The sequence below is a fragment of the Pholcus phalangioides genome, unplaced genomic scaffold (genome assembly GCF_987345545.1).
Source record: "Pholcus phalangioides strain wild (caught in Gottingen) unplaced genomic scaffold, Ppha-v1.0 ptg000015l_1, whole genome shotgun sequence".
In the NCBI taxonomy this organism is placed as follows: Eukaryota; Metazoa; Arthropoda; class Arachnida; order Araneae; family Pholcidae; genus Pholcus; species Pholcus phalangioides.
Window position 1 is genome coordinate 23,426,759 of NW_028301608.1, and position 24,631 is coordinate 23,451,389.

Genomic DNA, 24,631 nt, shown 5'->3' on the forward strand with positions numbered 1-24,631 from the left:
CTTTTTCTGTTTTCTCTAAGCTTCATTTTTTTTATATTTAAGCATTCGAGAAGTTGCTTCTGCAGGAATTTAGTCTCATTATTTTTTTTTTGTCTTAATATCTGTATGTAGATAGAAAAGAATTCTCTTAAAAGATATAGTATGTTTGAAAGCAAAATGTATTTAAGATTGTTCACAGAGAAGGGTATCACTTCAGCAAGATTGGTAGGCCTGATTACAATGTCACATGTCATACAATTTAAATAATGTGAAAATGATTGACCCTAGAGTAGGCCACCCTTTCAACTTCATGTGCAATTTGTTTAACGTCTTTAAAGCACAATCAATTTTGTATTTAGAATATGAAATTATTACTCTTAGTGCAAAATGAAATGTCTTGCTTTGACTGATTATTGGCATCCTTTTTCCACCTATTTTTTTTTTTTCAAAACCAGCTTGGACACCGAACGGCAACTGAAAGAATATAGCTTGGTATATGGTAAAAAAAGCTACAGAGTTTTCTCATAACTTTTGATATATATTTTTTAAAAGTTGAAAAAGGAAGCCTATTACTGGCGTACTTACCTCACACTATATACGTACAGGATTCTAGAAATTCAGGCCATTTGAACACACCACCAATAATTTTAAATGCATTTTATATGATCTGTTCAAATAAAACTAGTTCCAGTTTTCTGGGGATTAAATGAAGAGAGCAAAGATAAAGCGAGCACAAATAGAATTATTAGACATTATTTAATATTGCTCCATATACAAGTTCTTAAAGAGATATTTTCAAATATTGATAAATTTTTTTAACACAGCTGCAAACTTTTTATTACACATGGAACAGGGTGCTTCATGCCAGCAAAAAATTTCAGCAATCTTATGTTTCAGACAAAACCTATAAAACATTGAAAATACATTTCTTTTAATTTATTGAATATTGAGAATATTTTGATAGTAGCCTACATTAGAGAAATATATTTTATGAGTATAATTTGCAGGTGCAACTTTACACTGGCTCAAGCCGCCGCCCCCCCCCCAACAATATTTCATGAAATCATGATAATTTTAAATAGGTATATATTGAAATGTTGAGCTGGTGTCCCACCAATATCTTTGATAACTTTATGGTGTGAAAAAATCATATTCTCTAACATCAAAATAATCTCTCAGACCAATCACACGAATACCACAAAAAATAATAGCTACTGATACATTTGCAATGGATGTTGGAAATGTTTTGCATCAGCGGGTGTTCATCTTGAGCTTCACGTTAAAAAAATCTGATTTCTGGATTGATTTGGACTTTCTAAACAGTGACTGAAATTTACTGGATGACTCTTAGCCGAACAAATTCAGTTTTATAGAATGAAAATAAGACAAAATGTAGTAAAAAAATTACAAACTATGTGTGTGTGCATATACAAGAATATACTCAGATCTTGCTTTAAATCTTGATCTTTTGTAGAGGTCAAGATTTAAAGCAATGTTTTGTTCATTTGATAAACTAATTTTCAGGTTGTATGAATTGTCTATATTAAAAATATTGATAATTAATTTTCACTCTAAATTGTTCAAAACATGGTTTTTGAAATGAAAATTAATGCAGAAGCTCCACTAATTTTTGCTCAAGTCTCCACAATCACATTTTCAAAAACCTAAGCACAGTTGCAGCAGGAAAAACTGTAATTTAAAAAAAAACAACACATTTATACTGTACTTATGAATATTCTTTACATTGTATCCTGAAATTTGATTTTACTCCTTATTTTATTGTAAGTTATATAAATAGTCTGCAATTGTACACATAAACTACAAACAAATGCACCACTTTGAAACCATTTTGTGTACAATTCAAATTATTTTTATTTCTTTTAGTTGTGTATGGAGACCTATGCTTGGACTTTTCATGTCAAGGTTTTATGAACTGTAAAAACAGATTATTTCAATGTAGCAAGGCCATATATATGATATGAGGGATATTCCAACTCAGCAATATTTCCTTCATGACAACCCTGTATAGCAATCAGCTGCACAATCACACTCCGAGAATAATCGTTCAATGCATTAACTTCATATATACTGTACATCTTAAATTATATTACAAATTATACAAAATTACCATCATTATTGTAGGAATTGTCTATACTAAAAATATTTGATAATTAATTTTCACTAACTTTTTCAAGGTTGTGTTATACAAGTTTACCATTTTAACCACATTTGCCCCCATGGCAGTTGAACAAGGGCGTAGCGAGGGGGGGGGGACTTGGGGGTCTGGTCCCCCCCCCCCCGAAATGTGAGAAAATGACCGAAAAAAGGGAAAAAGATGGCCAAATCCATTGTTCTGTCACTTTGGTTCCCCCCCCCCCCCGAACGAAATTTCTGGCTAGGCCGCTGCAGTTGAACATCAGTTTCCAACAGATTAGAACGCATGTTGATTCCTTTTTTTCTGATACAACTTTTATTTAAAATAATAAAATATCATAAAAGGTAAAATTCCAATTTAATGGTATTTAAAGAAAAAGAAAAATACTTACCGTTGCACATGATTTATTGGTGGAATAGTGCGAGACGACAGCATGGTATCATTATATAGGGAATTATCATTGTATCGCAGTTTCATTGTGTCATGTTTAACTCCTAGAAAAATTCCAAATAGGTACATGTGGTATAAAAATTTCAAAGTATACATTTGCTTATTAATATTTCACGAACATACTTTGAACAATTTTAATCATAGCCCCTTGCATATAGAGTGGAAAGGGGAGCTGAAAAAGAATGTAATCACTGTTCACTTACATTAGAAATATACTACACAGAACCACATAAAAAATCCTGCTCTGAGCGATTATGGGTCCAGATTAGTATATCAGAGGCTCCATGATCTATATATAAGTTAATGGGTTAATAAATATTTTCAACATCACCAAGTAGGCATGCCCCCTCTTTACATCTTGAAGATGGCCCCCAGACAGGAATCTGGTAAGGTACCCCCAAATGGCGTATTCACAAAGAGGCTAAGTGAGCTATAGCTCAAGGCGAAAATTTCAAAGGGGCTGCAAATTTAAGGAATGACTGGTCAAGTAGTCAACTGGTCATGTCATTCAACCTTCCCACTCTACCAAGAGATCATGGAACTAAGTCACTATGCAGCAAAAAGAATGTGCAAGTACATGAGTAACAGTGTGTGCAAGCATAGGAGTAACAAAAAGTGATTTAGAGGGTGTGAATATGGGAGTGACCTGGAGAGAGCAAGAAATTGGGTGAGTGTGTGACAAAATGATCAGGGTTGTAGTGATTTAAATCAGCAGTTTAAATCATGATTTAAATCAATTTTTTTCAGATGTGAAAAATTATCTGTTGTAATTGAATAAAATTATTTATGCAGCTCTAAAGTGATTTAAATTGTTATTAGATTATTTTAAATATCAATTAATTTAAATGTATTTTCAAATATTTTTATATTATAATGTATATTATAAGTTGACTTAGAAAATCAAAAATTGCATGGCGATGAATGGATGGATAATGAATAAATTCTGTGTGTTATCAAATAGTGTGGTAAAGCCATCTATGTTGATACTATTGACACATCTGACTTATCACATGCTGGAAATTATTTAGCAAATATGGTTTTTAGTTCAGTGAAGTCAACAGAAGAAAACTTCATATGTAACATATCAAATTTTGTTACTGCAAATATGGTTTCATCCAGAAAGACCCTGGATGAAAAGCTTGGCTTTTTGGGACTTACATATTGCTACAGTGCCCACATTTTAAACTTGTTAGTCGAAGATTTGGTTAAAACTGATGTAACAAAGCATGTTACAAGTATATTTAGAGCGATATGTGATTTGTAAACATGCTAACTACAGCCAAATCATTGGCTGGGGGTCAGGTTTGTTAGTGTGTATAAGCATGGGATTGGCTTAAAGAGCAATGAACTAGGCTGCGAGGCAAAAAAAAAGAACAACATAGAGTGTGCAAGCATGAGAGTGACCTAGAGAGTAAGGAATGTGGCCAGAGACAAAAGGAGTTACATTGTTATTGATGAAATATTTTAACACTGTATAGAATAGTGTGCCAAGACCAAAGAGCGATATTTTTATATAGCCAATTATCACATTGTGTTGAAGTTTCAGTCAAGTTTAACTCATAGCATGTAAAATTTCAAATAAGTATATACTATAGATTTCAAATAAATTTCCATGTTCATATTTGATTTATTACGTACATACTTTAAACAATTTTAAGCATGCCCCCTTGCATTCAGGGAAAAGGGGGGCATGATGATTGAATTCTGTCATGACAAAATTCAATAACTTTAATTTCTACATAAAAATATAATTCATATAAAATATACATAATATTATACAAAAGTTTACTTCAGAGAACATAAAAACCCCTGCCCTGATAGCCCACGGGTGAGGCTTAGGATACAAAATGGCGAAAAATCGGGCCTGTAAATAGGCTGGGGCATCGAGCCAAATGGAGCCTCACAAAAAATATGTTTACTTATTTTGCAACCTTTTAACAGGGACCCCAAGACGGAACGCTACGACCTTGCCCAGCCCATGATCATTCAGTTTGACATGAAAATTATTGACAAGAAAAAAATATTGAGGGGGCTGAAAATCCCTAATCATCCCGTAGGCAGGAGGAATGGTGTGTGGTATTGTGTATATTCGTGAATATGGGTTGGGGGCTCAGCACAAAATTTATAGGGAGCGCTCAACATGGCTCATCACAAGGGTGGGGCTGACAGCCCCCCCCCCCCCCGGGGAAAATACCATCATTTTTGATTTTTCCATGCTATGAATACAGAAGGGCCCCAGATCTTAGTCTAAGCGCCCTACCCCTGGATATGGGCCAAGGGCGTAGCGGGGGGGGGACGCCCCAGATGTGGGCCATAGGAGCTCAAATAGCCTCAGCTCCAAGGTTACGGCACGTACGGCTCAAGAGAGAGTGCCGTGACAACCCTTATTTATTTTTTTACATTGTAAATTCACTACAGGGGGCCCATGTTAACCTGATCTAAGGGCCCGCCAAAGATCACAGCCCAGCAGGAGGGAACGGATTTATCAAAAACTGCGGTAAAAAAAAAAATAAATAAACATTGACAATATCTAATACTTGGAAAATTTATCATACAGTTCGATAGGAATAGTGAAATAATGCTTACCTTTTCTCTAAACGCTGTCTTCGGCGTCAACTGTTTCGTTAATAAACAATAAAAGCGCCGGCCTTCGCAGCTTGTAACTAACGCTGTGCTTTCAAAATGGCCGGCTTTGTTGATGCTTACTGACAGGGAAGACGGGAGGGGAGAAACGCGTAGTGTCCTATACCGTTCTTTGTCGTTGTCGGTCGTTATAAATGGCAAGTGCGACGTTATGATGGGCGAAAAATTTAGATTATTTCAAAAGAAACAAATTATCGTTTAAGATATTCTCCTTCGAAACGAAATGCTGTAAAAGTGAGAGTAAAACTATTTTAGAGAAAAAAATGAAGGTATTTTGGCGTTTACCGACTGAATACATTTTTACTATACCGTTCGGTATCGGACACGTAGAAATTTCCGACCTCTTGCGACGCTCGGTATCCACTCGACGAACCGGCGTCGCATCGACGTCGATCCGACGCATGCCGATACCGTTGTGCTACTGGGGATGCTGTTACAAATATTGTTATAGAGGGGATTTATCATTATATCAAGTACTATGTAGTGAGGTTTCACTGTTTCAAAAAAACAATAAAAACAGGACTATTGAGTTGAACTTAACGGTCTCAAATTCATAGATTACAGAAATTTTGAGATTTCGCTGATTTTGTATTGGTGATTTTTAAAGCAATGGCATTGTGGCATTCACTCCCATAACGACATGTTACCCCCGAAATAATTAAAACTCAACAAAATTCCTTTGAGACAAAAATTTAAAAGATAGATAATGGGACTTCATCTACTAGACTTTCTATGAACGATCCACACACCCTATATAAATATGGTTTTACAATTACTATAAATTACATGAACATGGGGGAGGGAAGCTTTCGATCATTTTCTCTTCTTATGAGGATCATATTCTTCAACTTGATAAAAAGTCTCGAGCTGTTTTCTCTCGAAATCCATTGTCGCCACCTTTTCAACAAGCGTCACTATTCTGGTTGGGCACAAGAATGCACCGGCGACGCACCTGCCCTCAACGTTCAAATAATTGAAAGTAGCGATGGCGTTCTCGGTAGAGAGTATCTCCGGAGAGATCTTGTGCGACTTGAGGTAACTCATCGCTTCTTTACTCGGCATGACGCTCTTGTCCCCGGTCCCTATGACGAGTATGTCGATCTTCGGCTCCAACAGACAGAACAACGAGAGCGACTCGGGAGTGATGTCGCTCGCTGTAGCCGCGTTCCATTGCAACACAGTCCTGGGGAAAACAGCCACTGGACCGACAACGAATATGCCGTTGTTGAGTCGGAAACCGTGCGTGCTCATGGTGTTTATCAACACGAGCTGGTTGTAGTCTATGTTCAAGATTGACACCGTTGTTTTGCCATCTCCCTCGTAGTTTGAGTGGCACACCGTTGACGTACCGAAGAAGCGTTCATTTCGCACCGTTGTAACACCACACCCATTATTCGGGAGACTTATCCTTTTACAAATGCGATTCGAGAGACCGAAAAAGCTTTTTAAATACCTGGGAAACATATCGGCAAACTCCTTTACAGCACTCCAATCTTCAATAGAAACCGGCGATGAGTCGTCTGCTTTTCATTGATCAATGTAAACAAATTTTCATATGTAAATGCACAAGGTCTTCTCGCCTTATTTTAGTTGTCAGTGTGATGACCATATTATTCGTATTTTACGGGTCGATTTTCATAATATTCAACTATCTCATCTTTTTTATGTAAATGATAATTTTTCAAATTCGCTAAGGAAACTCTGTTTGAATTTTTGAAATCAGGAATGGATTTTTTCTTTTATCGGAGTTCTGCATAAATGTACCGTTTCATCAAAGTATGGTCACATATTGATGGTATATATTCGTCTCAAATAATGTTGTGGGAAAAATCGTAGCGTAAGACAATAATCTTACGTAATGTTTACAAACCGGTATGGGGGGTTTTTAAATTCACCACTAGGAATTTCCTTCGTCGCGGAATTCGTCCACGAATTCTTGGGCAGCCATCATTAGCATTGGTTCGACAAACTTCATTTCTTAGAAGATCATGAACAAGACCATTAAAGTCACGGCTCCGGGTAAAACTGTATTGCACGGGGAGCACTCTGTTGTCTACGGTAAAGTATGCATCTGTTTTGTCAAAACTCTAAAATATATATATCTACTATATGTAAATACTCATGTACTTCACGTAAATTATCAAAGATTTATACTATACATGCTTAACCCATGATCCGCGGGCCAAATGTGGCCCTCGGATTCATCTGATCTGGCCCGTGACCTCAAACATAATTTTGTGAGAGAACATTTCCAGACCACTCAAGTGGCCCCACAGTTCAACATCACTTGAGTGACCCACAGCACAGTTCCTGATCACTTCAGTGTCCCGCGGCACACTCTCAGACAACTTAATTGACCCACGGCATATTAGATCACCGTCGCACAGTTCTAGAGCACTCAAGCATCCCACAACACATTTTCAGATCACTGAAGTGGCCTGCAGTCCTCACTGGAATCACATGAGTGACCTGTGGCGCAGTTCCAGATCACCTCAGTGACCCATGGCGCAGTTCCAGATCACTTCAGTGACCCATGGCACAGTTCAAGATCACTTCAGTGTCCTGTGGTACATTCCCAGACAACTTTATTGACAAGCTGCATATTGACAGATCGCTGTGGCACAGTTCTATAGCACTTAGCCACATTTCAGATCACTTAGCCACATTTCAGATCACTTAGCCACATTTCAGATCACTTAGCCACATTTCAGATCACTTAAGTGGCTTGCAGCACATTCTCAAATCACTTGAGTGACCTGCGGCACAGTTCTAGATCACTTAAGTAACCCTTTAAGCAGCATTGACAAGATATCTTGCCTCCTTTAACAGCATGTTATTTTAGCATTGACAAGCCTGGATATTTTGTAAAGTTGATTTTTCAGTGAAACACTTTTCCCTAAAGTGCTTAATACCCCAAAGTTTATACCTGCCGAGAAGCAGAAGAAGATCTACTTCATTAACCCTTACAGCGGCAATCCCGAGATATTTTAATTTTTGCCCAGGGTCCATACTTATGAAGAACGTGCACCCTGGCAGAATCTTCTCTATTTCTTCAAACATTCGTCACCTTTATAAGAATTGGGATAAACCTATAGGTCGCAACCTTTATGCTGAAAAAAAATTATTGCTCTATTTCACACTTATTGTTGTTCCTTTGGAGTAGTATGCAGTTGCTTGTTGGCTGTGCAATTCTACTTATAACCACTCATTGTAGGTATTCATTACAACATCGCGTATCTGAATTTCGAAACGAAGTAAACTTTCTTTTTCTTTTTTTCAGGCAGCCATAGCAGCAAGTTTAGGATTGAGAACTTCGGCAGTCTATAGCATTCAAAACAATGATAATGTTGTATTAAAATTGAATCTTTTAAATTTTGAAACTCGATGGACTCTGGAAGCTCTCAAGTCTTTAGAACAGCATTATGAAGGTACACACACACATTCATTATTACCAATACTTACCAATTATTCTAACCACTACATGCAGAAATATCTCGTCTACGAATGATAATACAGGGATTATGGTCCAGAATCCCTGTTTTGCGAAAAATATATGTAAAAAGCTATCGAAGATAGAGACAAATGGTTTAAAGCATTTGAAAGAGAAGGTTTTAAGGTGTTTTTCCCTTTCTATTTAATACAAAATTTCTACGTGCGTACATTTAGTGGCACAGAAGATATCAAACCTATACAGCATTTCTTGCCATGTTATTTGTAACATGGGTGTCAGAAAGAATGGAACTAAAAAAAAACTATTATTTTTTATGTAATGTTATTGATTTTATCTCTTTTAGGCTGTTGCCACTAAACACTTTTTGGTTGAATTCGTGGATTTTTCTCCATTTTTTCATACCTACACTGACTGAGTGGTCCAGAAGCGCTGAAATGTTTTGAAAAAAAATATTTTGAAAAAGCTGTTGATGATAGAGACAAGTGGTTTAAAGCTTTTAAAAGAGGTTTCAAAGTTTTTTTTTTTCTTCCGTTTATTTTACATCCATCTTTACTTCCGTTTTTTTGTAACATGCATATTGTAAATAAAATGCAAGAAATGCTGTATAGGCTTGACATCCTCTGCATCACCAAATGTGCGCATGTAGAAATTTTGTAGTAAATAGATAAAAAAACTTTGAAACTGTCTCTTTCAGATGCTTAAAACCAGTGTCCCCCAAACTTTTTGGAGCACAGCCCCCTCAACTGATAAGAAATTTATCAGTGACCCCCCACCCCTTCTGATAAGAAATTTATTGGTGAATCCCCCTTCTCCCATATATATTGTGATAATATGTTCCAGTTGTCCATTTCTCATTTTTTACTAGCAAATGTGATTTCTCGAAAGCACTTTTTGGGATACCTGTTTCTCTATGTTTTAATTTAGTCATACTGACTTTTCACAATATTATTATTTTTTTAATATTTTATAAGTAAATATTCGTATAATAAGTATTATAAATATTTTTTTTTATGTAAGTGTAGCTTTTGCAAGCTGGAAGTGTAGTGAGTAGTATGTTCCTAGATTTTAGTGTGCAGGGTAATTCAGAAAGAATCATCTAATTTCAAAATTATTCTTTACTTGAAATCAACCATTAATAATATTGTTCATGAAACAGACATTTCTGCCTTTATATTGGCATATCACTTACCATTCTGTGTTTTTCATTGGAAAAAAAATATATATAATTTTTAAACCAGATGAGATTCCCTTTGCATCACCATGTATAAGTATTAACTTTATATATATTGATTATTACACAGGTATAATTTGATAAAATTATGTTGTACCTTATAATACTTGGTAAATAGCTCAGCTGAGTAAAGACATTTTTGAGTTGTGACATATTTTTATTATTTGTTGCGAAAAATGAATTTTAACTTGGACGTTTTGTTATGGAGAATCTCATACGACCCTCCCACCCCCGTGGTTTAATGATGCAACCCTCATTTTAAGAACCACATCTTTAAACCATTTGTCTCTACCTTCAACAGCTTTTTTTAATGATTTTTTAAAATCATGGTATTTCTGGAAAACCCTGTATGATGTGGATCTCAATCACCGATTCTTAATTCATAGTTGATATTCAAAATTTCTTTATTAATCCTTCTCTTGAGCCACAGATATGTTAGTAGTTGAATTCTGTTTCGATAGGATAGATTTGGTATATATCCCTTTTTCATAACCTTCACCATAAATTGAGTATGGTGCAATTTAATTGATTTTGTTTTGTGCATTTATTTGTTTGTTTTTTTTACCAGTATCAAAAGATGACTCGATTGACTTACCGAGTGGGAAGTACCTCACAGAGATTACGAATTTCACAACAAGGACAAACAGTTTACCAGAAGGGACAACAGAGTTTCAAAGACTGGCTGTGACCATATTTTTATTTCTTTACTCGAGCATGGGCCGTAAATATTCAAATGGGTATGAAGTGGATTTGTTTTTTAAAATTAATATTAATTTTTCTTGCTTTGAGTAATCTTATCTATCAAGAATAGGAAACCTATTAGAAATAATATCTTGTGTTTATTCAATAAATCCTGGTACTTATTGATAGAAAATGTCTATTGTGGTGCTTGCAGCTCATGGGTGGAGATATGGGGGGGGCATAGGAAGGCATTGCCCCCCAGTGTCAAAGGTGGAGTCGACTGATCTAATGTGTATATGAATTGACATCATCATAATCGTGCCCCCCCCCCAGACTTCCAAGTCTATCTCCGATTATGTTGCAGCTTATTAAAATCACTTTTATCCTGACTATTTTGATTTTCTTGAGCTGCTGATTTTTAACTGAATTCTTAATGAAACATGTCTTCTATCCCCCAAACCTGTAAGATGCTCAACTGCAGGTGGGCAGAGCCATCTTTTTTTACACATTTTGATAACGGGAAAAAAAGGTGTGTTTATATATAAGTGATCCTCTCTTTCCTTCCCTTCGCTTAATTCCAGGTAAGCAGTTTAATTAGAGATATATGGAATTAGATCTCTCATGGGTTGATATGGGCTTCTATACCCCCCCCCCCCCCCCCCATAGTAAGGAATGGCTCGTGATGGTGTGGCTGCTCACATGTTTCAGTGCATTAGTTTCAAATCGCTGATTGATTTGTTGCCCTGTATGTAGTCCATCTATGCTGTTACCATGAAATTTCTGATAGTTTAACCCCTTCACTTACAAGTGATTGGCAAGAAATTCTGATGCTTTCTATTTGACGAATCTGCAATAAATATGGTAACTTGTCCTAACCTAACCTGCATGCTAGAATGCTAGAAAAATGAAAAAGAAAGGCAAAAAAAGTAGAAAAAAAAACAAAAGAGTAAAACAGTATACTAGATAAGTTGATAAGAATGTAGGTGCAAAGTAGATTTCTCTTTTCATCCTCTCCCTATCTGTTCTTTTTCACCCTTATGAGAAAGATACATCATATGAGGAAGAAAATCACTATCAGGGTATACAATAAAACAAAAAGGAAAAAAAATTATAGGGTTGCAACAAAGCTTTGCAATGATGAGGAGAGAGGAAAGAAAACAAATAACTTGTTTGAATTTATTTTACTGGCATTTGGACGCAATATTACGTCCTTGATTGTAGAGGGGTTAATTTGCAAAAAAAGTAAGACACATAAAGACATGTGTGCATTTTGTAATCCTAGATCCATGACTTCCGAGATGGAGTGACCATACGTTGGGCCCAGACAATTTGTCCATAATCAAATGTGCTTAAATCCTTCATCTTGGAAGAGTAAATAATCTTTTGCCTGATATAATTTCAGAAGGAACCAATTGGAAAGGCAAATAAAAGGAAAAACTGAAATCCCTAGTGCTTTTATCCTCTGAAGATGACACCCATTTTATGTTGAAATTCGTTAGGAAGTTTTGGTTTTCCAAACTCTAATTCCTTAAAACAAATGATGACATTAAAGCCCCATTCGCATGTGCAATATTTCGGTGCGATTGGGAGTTTCAGCACCCGCTTGACGACTTTTTTCCCCTTGTAAGGAAAGAAATGAAGAGCAGCAATTATTGAAAATTCTTGAAGGGGGTTTTAAACCCGCTTTTTCCCATTTCCCATCTAAACGGCTTAATGATCTATTCATATACATCAGGCATGACTCGTCTCCACTCAGGGAGATTTGTCTTGTCTCAATTCAAAAAAATATTCTTCCCTCTACTAGCATATTCATTCACGCTTATCAGGCACAGGGCATGAATCCGATCCTAATATGTTTTAGAGAGGCAAGTCATATCCATCAGAACAGAGGCAGGCCATGACAGTTGTGTGTGAATAGACCTTTAATTAAAGTTTGACTGTCAACAACCTTCTACAGCAAGGGTGTACAACCTATTCAGTCAGCAGGCCAGATATGCTGTGTTTTTGCCACTCGCAGGCCAAAAACTTGTGTATATAGTGGTGACGATAGGACCCTATTTTATAGGTCATTCCGTAATTTTGGCCATCTGAACCTTTTATAAAATGTCTCTATTTATCCCCGTATTTTCAACGACACTTGTATTTTCATTCTTTACTGAAATTCAGAATTAAGCTTATTTTAATGAATTATAGATTATATTATGATAATTATGATTCTATCATAATTAATTATTGCCATATGAATATATTATACAAGGTAAAGGTTACTCATTCTGCCGAATGAAAGGGAGTGATAGACGAGCCCAAGAGAAACATGAAACACCCTACCAACCTTGTCCTAGCTCGAACCATTTTCAAGTTATGGTTGATAATCGATTATGAAAAAGAAAATGTGTCAAGTCTGAAAAAATGTGGAGTTAAGAAGTTTCTGCAAGACTTGCATACAAATTAAGCAGATATTTGGAAAGAGCATAAAATATCCTATAAGATGACATGATTTTCATCAGGATATCTGGATTTAATAGCCCTAAAAGATTGGTGAAGTTAAAAACCAAATTGTCACCAATTCCACAAATACCATTAGCTACAACCGGTCAAATTTACCAAAACTTGTTCATTCCACCAGCTTTTGAAAGAGCCTACAATAAACTATATCGGTGATCTAGTTCAGGAGAAATTTAGCCTCTTGTATGCAATCATCATTATTGAACTATTTATTATCACTCCAATAATCACTATTTGCGAACTGTATTTTAGTTGACTTTGGCGACAATTTGATTTTGTCACTTTGCCAATCTCTCAGCGCTTGTAGCTCGCCATGCAATCCAGATATCTTGATAGAGGAGGTGTGACCTAATAGAGGTTTTTTTTTGTGCAGAAGCTATAGCTGCCAATTCCAAATTTTTGTTTAGTTTTTACTTCAATGAACCCTGATTTTAGTGAGATATTGCGAAAAGGCTAAATTTCTTTGGAACCAGAACACCCATATGTTTTATTACTTGGCTGTTTCGAAAGCTGGTGGAAATAGAAAAGTTTTTGGTAAATTTGGCCAGTTGTGGCTAGAACGGTGTTTGCAGAATTGGTGATTAAAAATTTTGATGACAATTCATTTTTGAACTTCGATCTTTCAGTGCTTAAAGATCACTATTACATCTGGATATCCTGATGGAATTAGTGTCACCTTATAGGATTTTTTCTGCTCTTTCCAAATATGAGTTTAGTTTGCATGTAGATTTTGCAGAAACTTCACAACTTTGGGTTTTCCCAGACTTGACACTTTTTCTTCCATAATCAAATAGCCCTCTATAATTAGAAAACAATTTGAGATAAGACGGGTGTTTCATGCTCCATTTGGGTTGTCTATTACCTCCTTTTGTTTGGCAAAACAGGTCACATTCACCCTGTATAATGTATAACATATAGGCCTACATCTCTAGTTCATAACATCTGGCAATATTTAGTGGTTTTTATGGAAACTTTACTTTGACATTCTTTTTGGCTATAAATGGAAACTCTACTTTGACATTCTTTTTGGCTATAAATGGAAACTCTACTTGCCTTTAACATTTTATTTATTTATTATTATTTTTTTGCTATAATTTTCACTTTAATTTGGCTTTGACTATGTTTTTTTCGATAATTTGTGATTTCTCATATGAATCCTGATTTCCTGTATTTTTTATCAAAGAAATATGGTCAGACTATGTGTAGATCATATTGCTAAATTTCTACAGGTCTGGATTCTTTCACAGGCTCCATTTTTCCCACAAACCAGAGGTTGTGCACCCCTGCTCTGTAGCAAATGAAAATCTAAACAAGAACAATGACAACTAAACTTTTTTTTTTAATTTCTGAAGTACATTTATTAGTTTTATTTTTCCATGGAATATTAATCCTGCTACATAACTTATTTTCTTTTTGAGAACTCTAATACATCCAATGCACAAATAGTTTTTCAGATTCTTGTACTGTATCAGTAGATACTGAGCTGTCTATTGGTGCTGGAATGGGGTCATCGGCTTCCTATTCTGTTTGCTTGGCAGCTGTCTTCATGGCAGTGTGCAAGAAAATCACAAAATTTACACGGGGAGATAAAGAATCTATATGTAGATGGGCATACTGCGCAGAAACAATATGCCATGGATCGCCATCTGGTATGGACAATTCTATATGCACATATGGTAAGCAGGTCTGATAGTCTGCCTGAAAATTTTATAATAGCTTTTTTTTTAAAAATTCCAATTCTGTCTGTATAATTCATATTTGTGATTTTCGTTTGAATTTTGCAATTCCTTTTTTGACGCTGATCACCTTTCTCTCATCTGTATGATTAAAGCTCAAAATATTTTTAAAAAAGGATTTTTTCATTAATGGGGCATATTGGGGGCTAAAGTCACCTTGGATTAACAAGTTCCTTGATTAATAGAGATGATCCTTGAAAATGTGAGAAATATTCTACAAGTATATAATAATCTATGGAATAAAAATTACTTTTCATTTCATAGATGGCATACATAGAAATTTATGTATTTTTTACAAAATGAGATAACAACCTAACCTTATGGATAAATGAAATTTTCACACGCAGATTAGACAATATTTTTTCTCAGAGTAGCCAAATTTGCATATGTGGATACACACCCCTGACTCATCCCTTGGGACATGTAGGCATAGTAAATAAACTGATGTCGCTTTCCTACAGTACAGATTTGACAGGGCAAGATGGGAAATACATCCCAGAATTGAGAGCCAGTGAGATCGAGTTCAGGGAGTGGGGGGGGGGGGTGCCACACCCCTGTTAATTTATCTCATTCAGGTTTTTGTGATGGCTATTTATCCACCAGCACAAGACACCAGCCAGCTCTTTAGCCTTGGACGAGCTGACTTCACCATCCAAGAGAGAGGCACCCTCACATACACTGTAACAATAGTTGGGAACCTTTGGGGAATTTGCCAAACCTGCCTCTATCTCTTATTTTTGAAACATGTTTATATAGTTGTAATTGTATAATCTTTAATAGAATTTGTTATGCTGGGTTGTCGCAACACTTGCCTTGGACTAATGCAGGCAAGGGTCTGTCCAGCCAAAATTTTGGTCCAATTTATGGACTCTTTACAAAATTTTAGATCTGAAAAACAGACCCTTCGCACAAAATGCAAATTAATGAAACCATAAATTTGGCATTTTATTTCTTTTGTGATTAAATTAACTAGATTATTTTTTCCCACAAAATTAATGACCCTTCTCACAAAACTCAGGAAAATTTTCATAAAAACAGGACCCTACAAAAAATGTTTGGACAGACCCCTGGTAGCACCAAGTTACCGGAGGCACAGCAAGGAGGTAGACTGGCTGATTTGACCATCTGTGGTGTAGCACAATCCGGCCCATGCCTCATTAATAATAAATAAATTATGCGATTTTTTTTAACAATAGAAATGTACTCATAAGACACATGAACAGTGTCATATCTACAGTTTAGTTATGCCACTTTAGAAGCAAGGGCAGATGCTATACACAGGCATGTTCTATGCTTCATGTTGTGTGTTTTCTCAGGTCTTTGATACAGTAGAACCTCCCTCATCTGAAAAGGAGGAGGGACTGAATCGATTTCAGATAAGATAAATTTTTGATGTAAGTAAATGATTCCATAGAACTTTAAAAGGGCTATCCTTTTGCATTTATAAAATTTTGAAAATTATCACAAAAACTATTTGCTCTATTTTTTACACAATTGACCATCTCTCATCTTTGAAAATTTACACTTAAAAAATTATTTTTCACACTTGGGAAGTCGCAATGTAGTGCATTTCGCAATTGGGAAAAAAACATTTGTGTTAAACCTCAATAAATCAAAGTTCAGACACAAATTTTACAGAGAAGAATGTAATCTAATGAATGTGTATTTTGAAACATGGAATGATAATTTTATCACAAATTCAGCAATGAAATGAAAATTCTCAATGTCACGTTTTGTAGGAGAAATTAGATATGCTTGTGAAATGCTCACTTCCTTCAGCATATTGCTGAAGAAGAATTAAAGGGGAAAAAAAAGGTTGAAAATATGCTTCTGTATTTAGGTGGAGCATTGCTGTTTCAAGGAGGTAAAATTCAAAGTACACTAACAAGGTAATTGAATTATACAGATGAATGTATTTAGTTGTAGATGCAGCATGTTACCAAAATATATGGTGGTAGAATTGTTTTTTTTTTCTTAATCACTTATTTTGACGTCACCTTTGGCAAATCAGTTCTGTTCAGTCTGAGCCATGGAAACTTGTTTGCCAATGAACTAAGTGAAGTCATAAGCAGGGCTTGACAAATTATAAAAAAATTTGGGTGCCAGCCAAATTTCTTAGGAGCCAATTATATTTATTTTCGAGAAAAATATTCCTAAATAATTTTTTTTACTTTTCTGTCATTTGATCCCCTTTATGTGTTGGTAGACAAGTTGGCATAAAGTTAAAGACTTTTGTGTTCTCCTCAGACTCCAGCTTAGTTAACAAATATAGAAAACGCTAATACCAATTTTTTAGTCAACTTGATGCCTAGGATTCGTCAAGCCCTGGTCATAAGTTTGTGCTACAATAGAATTTTAAATAAACATAGCATGATTTTTGAACATATCTAAATATTTTATAATTTTTTTCACAGCATACCTCCACTGCAAGTGCTATTGGTTGATACCGGTGTACCTCGGAATACAAAAAAATTAATTGCAAAAGTGAAAGAAAAACTTGATGCAGTAAGTTTTGTGGACTTTCTTCATCTTTTACATTAATTATATTTTTTATATTCTAAATCAAGATCTCTTTGCTGAAGATGTAAAAAATGCAAATTGCAAAATCAGTTTCGTATCTTAGCATTTGAAGTGAAAATGTTTTGAATTAATGAATGCCTTTGGGAACAAAAACTTTTAAAATCTACAATAAGGAATTTCATTATTGGTATAACTAAATTCTCAATTGGTTCTATAGTATTAGTTCTAAAATATAATCGGTGTTGATATGTTTCTACTAATGTTAGTGCAGACTTACAAAAATCCAGCAATTTACGCAAATATTTGGCAAATGCACTTTGAACATTTACAATTTTTTATGGGCATAATAAAAATCAGAATAAGTTGTACATAAGGTGACCATATTACCAATATTTTACGAAATGTAGCAGTGTTTTTTGCTATCATTTCGTGTCCGACTATTCTAAAGAAATATTGTTTTCTCAACTATGCTTTCATGAATTTTTGACATTTAACGGAAATTTTTGTTATGTTAAACATTTTCTTCGTGAAATCATTCTAATTGACAAAGATTTATTGAAGCCCTCAATTTTCTGACCATCAGCAATTTTCAACAATAAATTGAATTTTGCCCACAACTGGCAATGCCCATTATTCGATTTTTTTTTTTGTAATTTCTATTTTGAAATATGGTTAGCATAGTAATACATAGAGAAAATATGGTGATTGAATCATTTACCAGCCGTTTTACTAATAAATATGTATAAAAAAAATTTCCCAGCATTTCTGTTTTACCAACAAATATTTTTTTCCAAAAATGTTTCCAACTTTTCATACAGGCTAAGGAGTTTAACTTGGAGTTTAAGTGGTGTGATGTCACAAGAGGTTTCTCATGTAATGCAAATGGGGTCGCTTTCTAAAAAAACAGTTGCAGTAAAAAAAGCAGCGAAAACTCAATATTTATTTCCTTTGTTTTTAGTCTTTTGTGTTGATGGCAGTAATTGAAAACCAGCGATATGAATTTATAATCCTGAAGATCTGTTATGTAACTCATAACGCTTTTTCATGCTATAAATTAACTACAGAAGGGCACGTGAAAAGTCTGACTGGGGGGCTCGCAAAAGATCCCCACCTGGGGACCCTGCTCCAGGATGTGGGGCCATGATTATTACATATCCCAATTGTTACAAAAGCTGAATAATTAATAGAATACGTCTGTTATTTTCTTCTGATACCTATGTTATTTTAAATTTTTATTGAAATGTTTTATATCAAATATTTTAGCATCCAAATCCGGTAAACCATGTGATGGACGCCATTGATTCCATTACTCATGAAAGCTGGTCTCTTCTGAAGAAAATGGTGGATACAGATGAAGTTGAAAGATCTATTTTATCACTTCAGGTATTGCAGATAGCAAATTTAACTGAAATGCTTTTGTCTTTGCACATAAACTGTTATTAAATTTAGCATTAAGAATGTTTTCAACAGTATGCAAAAACTGGCTACATATTTATTTTATGATTTTACTACCCACAATATTCTTCAATTTTTGAATGAACCATGAAAATTCTAATGCAAAATTTTTGCTAGATATGCAACTTAACATTAACTAAGTATTCTGGATTTTACACAAATGGTTTATAATGACATTCTTTTTGAAATTGTACACTAGTAAAAGCTTTAAGACCATAGTCATTAATTATAAGAATGAATTGTCCTGAACACTTATTGTATTTTTCATTGCTATGTACATTTTCTATTCTTGGTTTCCAGATGAGTTTACAAATTTACATTAAACCTAATAAACAATTAAAATTATGTAAACCCATGTATGCACTTTATGTTTTTGCATTGCATTCTTTTATTGGGGAAAAAAAATTGGCCCGCATTACTTAATACTCAGTTTTTAGCAAAATGCATGTTTAGTTGAGTGTTTAATTCCTTTACATTTCTCTGGTAAGGAACTTGTGGAGATGAACCAACATCTGTTGAATTGTTTGGGTGCTGGGCATCCTAAACTTGACGTTATATGCAGTTTAGCAGGAAAATATGGTTGTTCTGGCAAACTCACTGGTGCTGGAGGCGGTGGCTGCGCAATAATTCTGATCCCGCCTAATTCAGGTGAGTTCTGATGTACACAGAAATTTTTATTGACTCAATTTTTCCTTTCATTTGTTAAGACAGTTGTTTTTTTTTTTTTCAGCCCTCAACACATGAAGGAAAGATATTTTCTAGACATTAATACCAAGACAAAGTTTGTCTGAAGGGAGAAAGCCTCTTTCCTTGATGTCTTGAGGGCTGGGAACATGTCTCTACTCAGTGCATCATGTTACTGTGCATGTTGAACAATTGTGAAATAACAATTAATAGTCTCTGAACAATTGTCTCTGTGGTATATCAATCTCTATAGTTAGTGTGCTTGCCCAAACTGAGAGGACCAGGGTTTGATTCCTGGCAGAGACTGTAAACTGTGCTTTTCAAAGTTTGTCTGGACATTAATGTCCAGAAAGACTCTTTCCTTGATTTCCTTCAATTGTTTCCAACATTAGATGCAATAGCATTCAATCAACATTCTTTTCAACAAATTAAAATCTATATATATAAGATTGATTTTCTGTCTGTATGTGTATGTTCTCTATACAAATCTATAATTTTTGACCAATGGTCGTCAAATTTCATATGTATACAAAACAGGTCCTGAATTGAACATTAGGCTACTTTAAAAGTTCATCAGAGCTGGGCAACAATGGTTCCTAGGCCTAAACAATGACTTTTTGTTAACTTTGGTTACCATGGTTCCTCTAATAATGCATTTCAGTCATGTATATGCCTTTATAATGGTTTGTCACCTAATTAATGCTGCTAATACATGGGGAAAGCCTGGACTGTGCTGGGTTGAGTATTATAGCTAGTATTTTTAAAGGGGGGGGGGGGGCAGCCAAGGGCCGGAACTAGAGTAGGCAAGTGGAGGCAACAGCCCTGGGCAGCATATTGTTTAGGTGGGAACCATTATAAAATTTTGAAGTTGTAGGGGCCAGCAAAACAATGTTTGCCTTGGGCAGAAAAAAACATAGTTACGGCCAGCAGCATTGCAATAAGTTACTAAAAATTGACAAGAATTCCTTGCATTATTTGCTTTTAGGTTATGCCATACCACCCACTTTCGAAATTATCAGATATGAATTTATTTCAAATCATGGATATAATTGATTTTAACTAGATGAAGGGCATCAGACAATGATTTATTAAGCGGGATGTGTGTGTTTGGTTGCCAGCCAACCATTGTGTGTGTTAATCACTGAAATTAATTCCATTTCATAGTTATCATGAGCACAAAATCATTGTAATGCATGATAAGGGGCCATTCAAGTATTACATCAGCATATTTTTACCCCCCTTGTCAGTATCTCTGACCCCCCCCCCCCATCAGAAAAATTTCATCAGCTCTGCCCCTGTATACCTCCGGTGGATCAGAGACTTACGCATGGGAGGGGCATGAGCAATTTATGCCCCCCCCCCCCGAGATGATCAAAAATGTATGTTTGCTGTTTGAAGGTTAAGAACTTTGAAAAAAGATTCTTTGAAGGTGAAGGTCATTGCTACCCTCCCTTTATGCCCCAATCCTTCATATGCCTCTGATTGCTCTTTGAGAATATACATAGGCAAAATAGCCAATTCCACCTTCCCGATCACCATGGCACCCTCGGTGACCTACATCTCCCTCCCATTCGAAGTTAGTTGAGCGGTGTAGCAGTAGAGAAGGTTTTTTGAGGACTTATCAATAGGGGGGTAATATTAGTTCAGGTGCCCACAAACTAGAAAAATGAGAATTATCGCAAAAGAAGAAACTAAAAAAAATTCTATCAGAGAATGAAGAAACTAAGAATATTTCATATTTTTATAAAGGGGTGCTTGAGGACGTAAGTATCATTAAAACCTCCCCCCCCCCTGTCATCAAGATTCAGCAAATTCAAAACCCCCGCCACCGCCTCCCATAGATGCTGACGTAATACTTGAATGGCAATACAGAATGAGTTCACCTTATGGTATATGAATGCCTTTAACATAGTTTAGTGTTACAGTAATATACAGGGTGATTATAAAAAAAACTATCCCGACATATGGGTCCCTAACTATCATACCATTCACAGAAACTGAATGAAATTTTGGCATAAGGTATTTTGATGTATGCGCTCAAGAATGATATGGAAAACAACATTGTCACTCTAACAGTTACGGTTACAGTAAGAAAATTTCGAAAATATCAAATGGCAACACCAAGTTTTTTTGTATTGGAATGTGATCTCCATTGTGAAAAACCCTAAATAGCGTTCGAACGGCAACTGTAGCATGAAAATCACCGGCGGTAGATAGGCTAAAAGTGAGGACAACCAATAAGGACAGAGAAGCAGCATAAAATAAAGCATTTTATTGTGTTTCACAAATTTTCCACATGACCTTGTGGAGGACTAATCAGGCTGGGATCTCAGCCGAAGAAACGGTGTGACGAATGAAACGAACATTAATGTTCTGGTGCACGGCAAAGTCCTTTTTACTTTTTCCTTGCCTAGCTCCAGGGATTTTCGTGCTACAGGTGCCATTCCAACGCTATTTAGTGTTTTTCAGTATGGAGATCGCATTCCAATACAAAAAACTTTGTGTTGCCATTTGATATTTTCGAAATTTTCTCACTGTAACCGTAACTGTTAGAGTGACAATGTTGTTTTCCATATTATTCTTGAGCGCATACCTCAAAATACCTTATGCCAAAATTTCATTCAGTTTCTGTGAATGGTATGATAGTTATGGGCCCATATGTCGGGATAGTTTTTTTATAATCACCCTGTGTATATATATATATAATATCAACATTATAGTAAGAAACAAAAGAGGATTCAGCTACATTTACAAGATTAATGATTTTATCATATGTTCATTGTATCAAACTAAGATTTTTTATTTATTGTGCTGCATATCATGTTCTTGTTGCAGAAATTGATTTTTTGAAAGATGAGTTGATATCCGAAGGTTTCAAATTCTGGGACGTATCGCTTGGAGGTGCTGGTGTTGAAATTGATGAATGATTAAAGTGACTTCTTTTAATCATATCCCACAGATGTAACGATTTCATAAAATGAATATTTTCGATACCAAAGTGTGTGCATTGATCTTTTTGAAAATTTGCAAATGTTTTTGCTCTTATAAACTCGTACTAATGTATAAAAAAAATATTGTGATATAAAAATTCAAGTATATATATTTTTTAAATGTCATAAAAACATTATTTGTGTGAGGTCAAAACCTCTTCCAAAGAACCCATTAGTTTTGGGAGGTTGAAGATCTAAGAAACACTGGTCCCAAAACTTGTTTGCATCAAATTGTTTTTTTCTTGAAAATCACATCTTGCAATCCAGGCAAGTGCACCAACCAATATCATATAGAAACACTAACTACTTTCCTCATTACATACAGAGTAGCCTCCCTTAACTTCAGCAATAGGCCCCAGGTGGTGTGCCAGTAGAGAGGTTTTTTTTTTCCCCAGCCCAAAAACATCAAGGGAGCCTACACAATGTGTAATAAGAAAATAGAAGAGTGTCTGTACAGTATATAGTTTGTTCACTTGCCTGAATTGCAAGTGGTTAGATAGACGAGCAAACTTTTCTTTAAAAAAGAATCTCAAAATTTATATTCAGAAACTTTTTCCCAACATATTATGATTTAGTGTAGTGTGTTAAGTGTGTCACAGCTTAGTGGCATTGAGATAAGTTGATGATATTGATGTGTGCCTGTTGTCTTTGAAGTAGTCCTTTGTTAAACTATTCTGAGAAGTTTCAGATATTAGTTAAGGAAAGGGAACGCGAGAGAAAAGTTTGAGAACCGCTGATCCTGTAAAGGAGAATGTTACACATTGTTCTACAAAGAGCCTATGAGGGACTAAAAATGTTCTGTGGTAAAAACTTCTATTACATCACAGTATTTAAATTTACTTTTTCTTTTAAATATTGTTTGAGGTGTCTAAAATTTTTGCAATGGTTGAGATAATGCGGAAGGTTTTTTTTTTTCGTGCAACACAATTCATATCTTTGCATTTGATTGAACGCAGTGAAAACAAATTTCTGATCCTTTTAGTAATACAGTCGAAACTTGTTTTTACGAACCTGTGCAGACTTAATAATTAGTTTGTAAAATTGAAACAATAAAAAAAATGCAGGAAATAAAACAAGTTGGACATATAATTATTTCATGATTTTCAAAAAAATCATGTTTGTTTGCTTCATCGTAACATTTGATGGTAGTTTCAGCAATGATTTTAGCTTTTCTTCATTCATTCTTTGGTGATGTATTCATTGTAACACGTTCTCTGTATAGTATCCCAAACGTCAGGCCATGTGTTTTCGTGAATTTCTGCTGCCATCCATCTATTTTGAAATTCTCCAAGGGCAAATTTTAAATCTAATTTTCCTCAGCAGAGCAAAAAGTGCCCTTTCGAATTCTAAAAATCTTGCTTCTCTGAAGTATTTTCAGGCAGCTGGATCTACTTGACGCAGAAACAAACTTTTGCCAGGGCTCCCACTCAAAAAATTAGAAAAAGTAGGACGGGGGTACCTCTCTTAGACAACATAATTAAAAAAAATACCCCCTTCACAAATTTTTTTTTAAAAATTAAAAAAAAAAAATAACTGTTTCAGCAACCTATAAGCTTGACTCAAGCCAAAGCAAAATGACAATGACTTGGTGACAAAACAGTGTATTTGCAACCACAGATAATTTTCTGTTTCTCAATATATTTTACCAAGACAGGCCAGTCATTTATGGGGGGGGGGCCAGAGCCGTTCTCTCCCCCCCCCCCGGCTTTTGAAAATACACTAAAAATGGTATATAGTACATGTACTTTGCCCCCCCCCCCTGGAAAAAGTTGAAATGACGGCCCTGTACCAAGGCTCCCACTCACAAAATTAAAACCATTTTAAAAAAAAGCACAAATTCGTAATTACGACAACACAGGAATACCCAATATAGAATAATCCCTAAAAAACATATAATGAATAATAGTTTTAATACACATATTTCTTTGTTACAGGAAATTAAATATATTTGTTACAACTTCTTTCTTGGATTGACTATCAGAATTTTACTGATTACTACAGTCCACCCAGTCAAATCGAATTTTTTTTGCCAGATCAATTTTTTTAGTCACTTGGTAGATATATCGATCATATCCAAAGCAAGAGATACTTCACTACAATCGTTCCTTTTAATTGCTTCATGCAACCTTTTCTTTCCTTCATCTAATAATT

At 35.2% G+C, this 24,631-nt stretch overlaps 2 protein-coding genes and 1 long non-coding RNA gene across 3 annotated transcripts; 1 reads left to right on the forward strand and 2 right to left on the reverse strand.

Moving 5' to 3' along the window:
* Window positions 1-727: 727 nt before the first annotated feature.
* On the reverse strand, window positions 728-5,615 carry LOC149075690 (uncharacterized). Its single transcript, XR_016194018.1, has 3 exons — window positions 5,171-5,615; window positions 2,526-2,628; window positions 728-883 (listed from the first exon to the last, which is right to left on the reverse strand). It is a non-coding gene; the product is annotated as an uncharacterized LOC149075690 (long non-coding RNA).
* Window positions 5,616-5,703: 88 nt separating this feature from the next.
* On the reverse strand, window positions 5,704-6,751 carry LOC149075691 (NADH dehydrogenase [ubiquinone] 1 alpha subcomplex assembly factor 3). The gene has a single exon (XM_089245438.1). The coding sequence runs from the start codon at window positions 6,689-6,691 to the stop codon at window positions 6,041-6,043; it is 651 nt and encodes a 216-aa protein (XP_089101564.1). The 5' UTR covers window positions 6,692-6,751; the 3' UTR covers window positions 5,704-6,040.
* Window positions 6,752-7,063: 312 nt separating this feature from the next.
* Window positions 7,064-22,488, forward strand: Mvk (Mevalonate kinase). The gene is made up of 9 exons (XM_089243179.1): window positions 7,064-7,290; window positions 8,508-8,655; window positions 10,478-10,646; window positions 14,542-14,771; window positions 16,672-16,720; window positions 17,246-17,336; window positions 18,615-18,734; window positions 19,295-19,454; window positions 22,326-22,488. Exons 1-9 carry the CDS (start codon window positions 7,216-7,218, stop codon window positions 22,415-22,417), a joined length of 1,134 nt encoding a protein of 377 aa, XP_089099305.1. The 5' UTR covers window positions 7,064-7,215; the 3' UTR covers window positions 22,418-22,488.
* Window positions 22,489-24,631: the final 2,143 nt, after the last annotated feature.